The sequence below is a fragment of the Astyanax mexicanus genome, chromosome 8 (assembly GCF_023375975.1).
Source record: "Astyanax mexicanus isolate ESR-SI-001 chromosome 8, AstMex3_surface, whole genome shotgun sequence".
Lineage (NCBI taxonomy): Eukaryota > Metazoa > Chordata > Actinopteri > Characiformes > Acestrorhamphidae > Astyanax > Astyanax mexicanus.
Window position 1 is genome coordinate 19,698,961 of NC_064415.1, and position 9,806 is coordinate 19,708,766.

The 9,806-nt window shown below is 37.2% G+C and overlaps 1 protein-coding gene across 2 annotated transcripts in view; it reads left to right on the plus strand.

Moving 5' to 3' along the window:
• LOC103038751 (meiosis 1 associated protein) overlaps window positions 1–6,315 on the plus strand; it is a 36,010-nt gene extending 29,695 nt beyond the window's left edge. Inside the window, exons 7-10 of one of the 2 annotated variants that reach the window (XM_022678448.2) lie at window positions 1,499–1,640; window positions 1,819–2,016; window positions 2,807–2,995; window positions 4,897–6,315. In XM_022678448.2, the coding sequence (XP_022534169.2) occupies window positions 1,499–1,640; window positions 1,819–2,016; window positions 2,807–2,995; window positions 4,897–5,016 (649 nt within the window). In that variant the 3' untranslated portion in view covers window positions 5,017–6,315. The remainder of the gene's footprint in view (window positions 1–1,498; window positions 1,641–1,818; window positions 2,017–2,806; window positions 2,996–4,896) is intronic. The other variant, XM_007242071.3, reaches the window with a different exon arrangement.
• Window positions 6,316–9,806: the final 3,491 nt, after the last annotated feature.

A 9,806-nucleotide genomic window follows, 5' to 3' on the forward strand; every position in this document is an offset into this window, starting at 1 on the left:
CTATGAAGTACACATTATTTATTTTAAAGCTTTGTCTACAACAGGTATTCAGCCAAAAATCTGATTTGCATATTTTAATATTTTAAGTAAAATTATGCAGAAATAGTCAATGAGGCATAACATGACCTAAGCTAGACCCAGTTTTTAATCACAAAGAAAAAATAGTTAATTAAATATTGTATACCTTTGTAAATTGTAATATCAGTTTTGAAAACAAGTTTTGATCAACATTCAGTTGTTCTGGTATGTATGCAGATTAACCAGAATATGGACATACATCATTCTTCAGGATGGCTGCATTTCATTATAGCTATATGGGAAAAAAAGTATTGGAACACCTGCTCATGTATTGTTCTAATCTAGCTTTTGTTGGAGTAACTGTCTCTACTGTCCAGAAAGGGACAGATTTCTACTAGATTTGGAGAATTGTGCTAAAGATTTGTTTTGCATTCTGTGACATAAGTGTTACTGGGATGCAACAGACATGACACAGATGTTTTGGTCATGTTCTGATCTGACAGGCTACTGGTTTCACTTTATTTGACATTCTCGGTAGAATATGTGATGTAGTTCTAAAGCCCAGCGCTATAACTGTTATTTTTAAACAGAAATTCCAGCTTAACATGTTAACGTTTGCATCTTTGCTGGCCCAAAAAATATATTTTACAGTAGAAGTTAGCCAGTCCACCTAGGGGCTTTTACATGTTTACATTTTAGAAAAGTTCAAATATGTAATTAGAGGATCACACAAATTGTAATCCATTTGGCAACCCCTGTTGTGCTGTTTATCTAGCTTTCAGTCACTTCCAGCAAACTGAAATGCACCCAACATTAGTTCCCATCAATTCATTCTTTGTACATAGAAATGGCATGTACTTTATTTAGTTATTTAGTTAGTTCGTTATTTAGTATTTTTTAAATACACAGGATCCATAAATCTGGTCTGGATGTTAGATGATCACCTCCCCACCTCACACCCAGCTTCCCAGTATTAGATGGAGCACTCATTCCAGAGAATAAGGTTCCATTGTGTGTGTGTGTGTGTGTGTGTGCAAATCTGTGTCAGCAATGGGTGCAACTTAAATTAGCTGTAGGGGTGTCATACAAACATTTGGAGATGTAGTTTGTCCTAACTTTCAATAGATTTTCAATTATTTTAATTATTTCACTGTTCAATTTTAACACAATATAAAAAACCTAACACTTTCAAACTGTTGAGCAAGGATATACAAGGACACATTGTTAAGTATGCACTTTTTCTGTTCTTACCGATAACCATGTGGCGTACAGTAACTGAAACCACACAAGCGAATCTATTTGTGGTTATGTGTGATGATTTAGGCATGCAGTTTGCACAATGCTAATTAGCTCCAGTGGGAAACTAAAGAAAACTTCAGGTATGTCTTGCATGATTGGCCATATCTATTTTGGTGGGGGAGACAATTGGTTAAATTTGATTTTTGATCAAACCAACACAAGTTATTTGTGTGTGTCTCAGAGCTCTGCGGGCAGACGGAGTGTGTCAGTCTGTGCTGTATGGCCTTCCTCTGATCATCAGACCCACAACCTGCTGGCAGCTGGACTGGGACGAGATGGAAAACAACCAACAGACTTTCCACGCTCTCTGCCACACCCTCAGAGTCAGTTCAGAGTGTGTCTATGTGAAATGGAGATAATGATTTGTATTTGGGATGTAGGGTCTAATATGCAGATGAGATGTAAAGAAATGCAACATTTTTAAATAATATTATTATGGCAGTTTTCAGATCTTTAAAAGCCCATTAAATCTTTGAATTCATTGTATGCTTGTGTCTCCAGACCCGGTACTGGTTTCTCTTGGTGCGTTCAGAGCCAGAATTTGGTTCCGGGTCTCGTGTATTCTCTTACTATGTGCTCCAACCGTCCACATCACTCTCCCTGTTACTCAAACCTGTCCTCACAAGAGAACTGATGCTACCCTGCAACCTGCCCTTCCTAAATGAGGACCCATCCCTCAACGCACTCACCATGGTGGAGGTACTCTTCACATTTTCACTCTTTTGACATGCTAACACACAACTAGACACATTTTTATACAGTCAGATCTATTTTATACAGTGTTTTCAGTGGTTGAAGCAGTGGTGGATCTCCATTTCCATGGAGCAAAGCAGGCTTTATGATTTTGCATATGGTGTAATTGCATGAATATTACATGAACATTACAAAATTCTGTAGGTTTAAATGACATCACTGCTTATTGGTGCAGTATATTACATAATAATTGCATTCAGTGCTTAATATATTATATATATATATATATATATATATATATATATATATATATATATATATATATATATATATCTTAGAGTTATATGTAATTTTTTCCATCATAAAAGACCTTGTACATTAGATTTGCGTACCTACGTTTATAAACACAAACATCTAAGGCTCTTAAAAAGCAACATCTCTTATCTCTCTGATTTCAAGATGCAAATCAACAAAAATTGTGACATTATGGAAAATTGACTTTTTTGGGATGTGTTGCAGGCCTGAAATGCTGGATTGGATGTATCTTAATAAATGAAATGAAGTTGACAAGAAAATACATGAAATATCTTTGGTTCATATGGTCTGCATTGAAATAAAGCTAAAAGTAGACATAAAAACACTGTATTTTTATATTTGCAGTTTCCAAACTACAAACCTTTTTGATTTTGGGTTGTGCAAAATCACAGCCAAGTTGAACCCATGTGGTTGACAAATTTTCTGTATAAAAACTATTACTTATATTATTCATTAATGTTTTACTGTCTGTGTCTTTTAGATGTGCCTGGAACAGCTAGAGGAGGACCCTGTATTTAATCCTCTGTGTCTGCGCTCCAATCTGTACACCCAGCTGAGGATGAGAGGCCTGCTCTCTCGCCCCTATACTTCTCATTCTGAGAGCCAGAGCCAGGGCCGAGGCCAACGCAGAGACAACCACCGCCCAGCAGAGGGCTCCACATCACGACAGGTCAGATACTGCAATGACATCTATGCTTTGGTGCAATTTGTTTTTACTACAGAGAAAAAACTATAAAGTGTAGCCCAAATGTGCTGATTAGAGCCCCTATACCGTCTTCCTAAGAGTTTAAGCTGATTTTAGCTTCTAAGCACAGTATCAGGCTAGTTACATGTGCTACAGGCCACAGTTTAGAACTTTGTATGAGGATTAGTCACCATAACCTAATAAGATAACAAGCTGTCAAGACACTTTGGTCATTTAATAACCACCTGTGTCATGTGGAGCACTGAATTTGCCTATCAGCATAAATGTAGTCTGTCTACCCATGCTTAAAAATTCAAATACTGTATGTAATACTATATATTTGAGAAGGACAGCACAAAGGTCTTGACTATTATGAAGCTCTGCGTGGGTGTGTTTTAAAGAAGGACAAATGGTAGGATAAGGAAACATCATGAGATCACAGACCAAGCAATGACCTAGTATGTGAACACCCACACAGAATTAGATACAAAAATGTAAGGGAATGGAGAAGTCTACAGGGATAAATATGAAAATGTTCACAGCTGTGCTAAATATTACAGACTGCACAACCGTGGACTCTATCCACAAAAAAGCTTACTTTTTTTTTTAGACAAAGTAGCCGTTTCTTTAAATAATGTGCACCTTTACCATAGTGGACATGTAAAATATTACACACTCACGCAGTCACACTGCATCATGATCATACAGTTCTGCATTCTGTCTGAGAGATGTGTAATTCACAGAGTCTAGGTCTTGCCTGAAACTATTTCGCAAACAGTGTACGAGAAATAACCGGATGCAGTATTACAACTAAGGAAAGTATTGCTGTTTATAAAGAATTTGGATTTTAACTAATCCCAAATCAGATATTTCTTTGTCTTATATGTGGCAGTGTGAACAGCAAAAAGCAAGGTAAAGTGGCCTAATGTTTTTTTTTGTTGCTTTTTTTGATAATTATATTCTATAATGAGACTCTTTAATATCAGACCTTTGTTCAGAGAATTTACACTCCTAAACTGATGTGCCAAGAGCAATGCTTCACGTGAAGTTTCGGTTTCATCTTCGTCAGCACCTCAGGAAAAAACCTGGAAAAGCCAAGGAATTTAATTTGAAAATTGCAATTTCCAGGCCTGGATAAGTTTTGGAAAAATACAAATACCAGATAGTTTTGAAAAGTCATGGAAATTTGATCAACAAATCTTTGTCTTTCAGTGGTTATCGATTGAGAAAATCTGTTTTGAGCTAACAAATATGTCAGCTCAGACTACATTCCATAATTTAGCCCTACACAATGGATTTCTCAAGATGTGGCACACATTTTAGTATTAAAGATTGTGTGTCAACATTTTATATAATTCATTTTAGGCCTTATTTAATTCATTTTAATGATAGTTTTATTTGCTTTTTGGTTTTATTGTTCATGTCTGCACTAATGTTTTAAAAATCATATGGTCATCAAATTCATGAAAAAATCATGGAAATGTATTGGTTACAACGTGTATGCACCCTGTATAAAGGTTTGGTTTATATTCGTGGTATCTTTAAACTCTAGAAATGTCTTGAAATATGGAGCTGTTATTTAAAAGATACTGGAGCTGTCATACAGAGACATCACTATAAATATATTTGTCTGTTACTAAGATAAATAACTAACCTGCTACTGAAAACTTCCCTCACTGCTTTCATTCATTTTCCCTTCACCTCAGCGAATGTGTTGTAGTAGAAGTCACACTGAGTTATATTGATGCAAATTAAATCTGTGTCACATATGATGAAAAAAAAAATATGTGGGCTGCATATTTATCTGCTGTGAAACCTTAGCCCTAGTGTTACCTTTGCTGTGTTCGTGCATTTTTGTATTTATTTATATAACTCTGTTTCTCCAGCAGGGGCGTGTGAGAGCCACTATAGCCCCTCTTGCCTCTGCCCCACCTGGCAAAATGTCTCGCCCCCCTCTGACCCTGAGCCACTCCAGCGCCCATGCCCCCTCCCTCTGCCGACAGTGACTGACGGGGAAGCGGCCTGCTGATGATGACGATGACGCAAGAGTGAGAAACCAAGCGCGTCGCATTACTAAATCTGGTGGTAACTAGCACACAGAACTGTTTCACCTGAATGAGAAGCTTTTTGGCTAGCCTGTGGCCTATGTTTAGAGCGACTGAGCTGACCTACATTTGCGTAGACTGATAAACCACACTGTATACCAGAGACAACATTATAGATTTATTTACAGTTCGGAAACCTTTCAACTGCAATAGCTGTGTGTTTTTTACCCCGCGTGCAAATTAGCCGTGTGCCATATAATTGGTGCGCTGTGACTACTCAGACTACAACAGAAAACACACATCACATCTGTAAAGCATTTTCACGTTTCACAGATGCTATTGTGTACTGTATCAAGGGGGTGGGGTAAGCAATTGCAGATGGAAGGCATAAAAAAACAGCATATAGGCATGTTAATAACCTAAAGAGTGTTAAATATGAGTGCCACATCATAACGAAAGCCTGCAAATCGTTTAAAATAATCCCTAAACACCACCACAGGCTTAAGTTCAATTCATTAGTCTCAGTAAGCCTCTCAAGTTTATTGTTGGTCAGTGCAACATGGCAGCCTTACAATGGAGCACACACCAACTGTTTATATCTCCCCACAGCTGTAAGGCATTACTGAGCTGATAAAACACTTCATTTTTTCTCTAAAGACTCCAAAAACAGAATTAGACAATGTTCACTTAATGCCCATTTTTCTGTTTTGTTTTCGTAAACGCCTCCAATAAGCAGCAGTTCCCAAAAATGCTTAATTAGCACAAATTCACTTTTTAGTATTTTACTGCTAGCCCATTTTTTTCTTTAACAATGACTTGACCACAAGTTGGACAAGTTGGAAATTCTCAGAGATCCAGGCTGAAATGAGGCTGAGACTGAGGTTAGGCAAGGCGTTTAGTAAGCAGAACCACAAAGCCACAATTTAAAGACAAAAGACATACAAAAGCTTTTTTAGAGAGAAAAAAATATATAGAGAGAGCAAGAGAAATAGTACAAAAGAGTACAGCTCTTTTCAGCACACTGTTCTAACTGAAAGAATGGGTCTATCTGCTGAGTGTTGGGGTGTAAGGGAGAGTACTAGAAGAAAGAGCATAAAAAGAAAAAAAAAGAGGCAGCTAGGCACAGAGGCATTGCATTGCAAGGCTGTACAACAAGCCTCACAGAAACACACTGTACTCAGCTGAAGAGAAATTCAGAACAAGGCCTCAATGAGAAAGCAAGAGAGAGAGAGAGAAAGAGAGCGCGCGAAAAAGAAAGAGAGAGTGTTCTGTTCAGTCCCAGGGCACTAAGGCCTGGCTTTGGAGGCGTTGTTACAGAGTTTGGGGCATAGATGTGAAGGAGGGGGAAAGAGTTCAGTTCGGAAACTCAACTAAGGTCAGAGCCGTGGTGTTGCTCAATGCGCTCTATGACCAAAGCCCATTAGAGTTGCTTCATTAAGATTTCCGCCATTCCGCCCACCTAGCATAGCCTACGCCACAGTGTTATGACATCACTTTGGTGTTAGATATTATGCAAACCCGTCCAAAATCAGACCACTGTCTGTAGGCAGGAAGCTGGTACGTCAGTAGCATTTTTTAGTATTGGCATTTCCAAATTTCCGTATTTCCTAGTTCTCAGTTTTGTGTTCTTGTTAGATACTGCATATAGTTTTGAAGAAGTCTTGAAGTGTTTTTCCAATTAAGTTAATGTTTCTCTGTTTCTCTGAACAGTCTGCCTGAAATGTGTTCGCACCTCCGTTTAACTAATGGCCCAGGCATGTGTTCTAGTCTTGGCCAGACAGGCTGTTGGATTGTAATGTCTGTGCAGTGTTATTTAAAACCCCGGTCAAACTAAACAACAGCCTTATTCCCAAAGAAGTCTTTCTACAAATTGGCTGAAATAAGCTGAAATTGGCTGAAATCTCCCAGAGATCCAGACAATGGGCCTGAGCATATTCTACAGGGACAACAGCAGTGCACACAAGATTTATTCTAGAAATCTGTTGCATTACAACAAACATCCTAACTCTTACACCAGTGAAAAGAGCAGAGTTTTATGAAAGTTCAGTGTGCTCACTGTGTTCAATTAGTTTTAATTTATTCCACAGTAAATATACAAATATGAATGCCATAGTTTTACACATTATTACATTCGATTTTAATGTATTTATGCTGTTAATTGTGATGGAAAGTGTTGTTCCTGTCTGTCGTATTTAAAAGGAAATGTCTTATTAAAGATTATTAAAGAAATTAGGCTCATTCTCACACAAACCGACCCACTTAGTTCATCTCTGTGGAACTTTGTCATAACAGCCGGTCTTTGTGAAAAACAGAGTCAAAATCTGGCAGGAAGCAGAAGAGGGACTGATGCTATTTCCAAAAATAGGAATGATTAGCTTCTGGCTACAACATTGTTTTTGTGAAATGGATTTTCCAGCTTTCCTCAAGATTTTACTTAAAAAAAAAAAAAAAAAACACTATATGGACAAAAGTATTTGGACACTTGCTCATACCTATATTGTTTTGAAATTCCAAGATTGAAAACTAAGTGTTATCCTATGTTTGTTAGGGTAACTGGACCTTTTTACTAGAGCATTTTGGAGCATTACAATAAGAATTTGATTATATTTAGACAAGAGTGTTAGAAAAGTCAAGATATTGTAAAATCGCCACCCCTCTCCATCCCCTATTCATACCAAAAGAACAGATATTGTGTCAGCATTGTCAATACAATGTGTGCATGATAAAGATTTACATCACAGTCTTGCATAGGGCAAATTAAACAGAATAACTTAAAAAGAATAATTCTTAAGGTTCTTACAACATGTTTCACAACATCATTGACTTGTGGAGAAATCTATTGAAAATTCTTGTATTTTGTAATGTAGCAATATTTATAGTAGAACATTAAAATATTGCAATTTCATTTATTATCAACCAGCACTACCTTTAGGTCTCTTCTCCTATTAGGCATGCTGCTACCAATAGATGTTGGCATGCTACTTTTGTTCTAGACAGGGACAAGACGAGCTGTGTATGTGTTAATCTGCACGTGTGTCAGCAATAGTATAATAATGCACATTTATAAATGCTGTATATAATAATGCTGAATGCATATGTCCACAAACATTTGGACAAGACCAAATCTCCAATATCAAACCACCACATATATACATATAACACATATCAGTGTTAAACAGTGCTATATTTACTTAGTTGTAGGTATTTGGCATGAACAATCACATGCTGTGGTCAGTGACTGAGTCATGATGAAGTCCACTTTCAGCCAGTCCTGTTTATCATGACACATAAGGCATTAAATATATCATTTATATAATTTATACTGTCATTAAATGCATCTGTCTTGACATTGGTTAGTTGAAATAAAAGCTACTCCACATGCAGTTTATTTGCAATAGCTTGAATGTGTTTCTGGTAAGAAGCATTTTCAGGTAACAGCTGTACTTCTGCTCTGCTATTCGGAGAGCGACACAGTTCTGTTTTTCCCCCACTTATCCAAGCATAGAGAGGGGGGAGAGAGGGCGGTGGAATGAAAACAGAAACGGAACATTCTAGAAAAGGGGAAGTCGCGAGCAATGAGAAATACATCCCTAGTGCAGTCCTTCTCATAGGCCAGAAAATGCCAAAACTGAAACCGCCAAAAATGTTACTAATTAAATTAACACTATATAAAGCTTTGGTGGTTAAGTGGCATATTTTCCAGCAGCCTTGAGGTCTGCAAAGATAACAGGATCTACTATAATTGCACCATGCACTGAGTAAAGTGTCATCTGATGTTATCTGGTGTCAGCCTATAATATTCATTCTCAAACCACTTCTAAAATGTTTAGCAATAAAGTGATATTGAAAAGCCCTTCTACCAATACAGTGTGATCAATTAAAAGCTTAAGCTGAAAAAAAAATACTTTTACGTTGTATACAATAGGTTCATAGTATAATTTACAAATAAACAATGAGCGTATTATTCCCATAAGGGTATTTCATTTTTCATTATGAGGTATTCTGATACTGAATGCTTCCCTTTTTTTGTTCGTATGCTCTTTTTATGTGTATTGTTTCATTTTGAACTTTGTAGTTGCACACATTGAAGTTGCATCTGTTACAAATACAGATGTGCAAATGCACACACACGTATCACTCTCTGAAATGGATAAATATCGACTCACTGACACCATCTAACATCTAATGTTTTCATAGGATAGAGGGCATTGAGCTCTGGAGCGGTGGTGCAGTGTTCTCTGGAAGGATGGTGTTCTCTCACAGCAATGATCAATTTAGTATAAACCCTGCCCTGGACAGTAGAGACAGTTACTCCAACAAACGCAGCATAAACTATTGTACTACCCTTGATTTCATAAGAAACAACAAATGATTGTGTGTGTGTATAATGTCAAAAGTCATGGGACAGAAGCTTTATTGCATCACAATCTATGTCCATAGGCATTAGTTTGGAGTCAGTCCCCCTTTTGCAGATTGTAGAATATCTGAGAGGGAAGGAAGTTTTGGCAGTGGTGGTATTCTTTTGCAATACCACACTGGAATTCAGTGAGCTCTTAAATTTAATTGGATCCAAGTTTGTAAATCGTATGTAGTTGGTAAAACTGCTTCTTACAAACAAAAAGCAAACTGCAAGTATGACCCTTGTCAGTTTATCATTGACTGCATAATCATAAAACAGATCTAGGTCAAAACATAATTTTACATCAGTATATCTGAACCTAATTTAAAACTGTCAGAACAGTTAACAACAG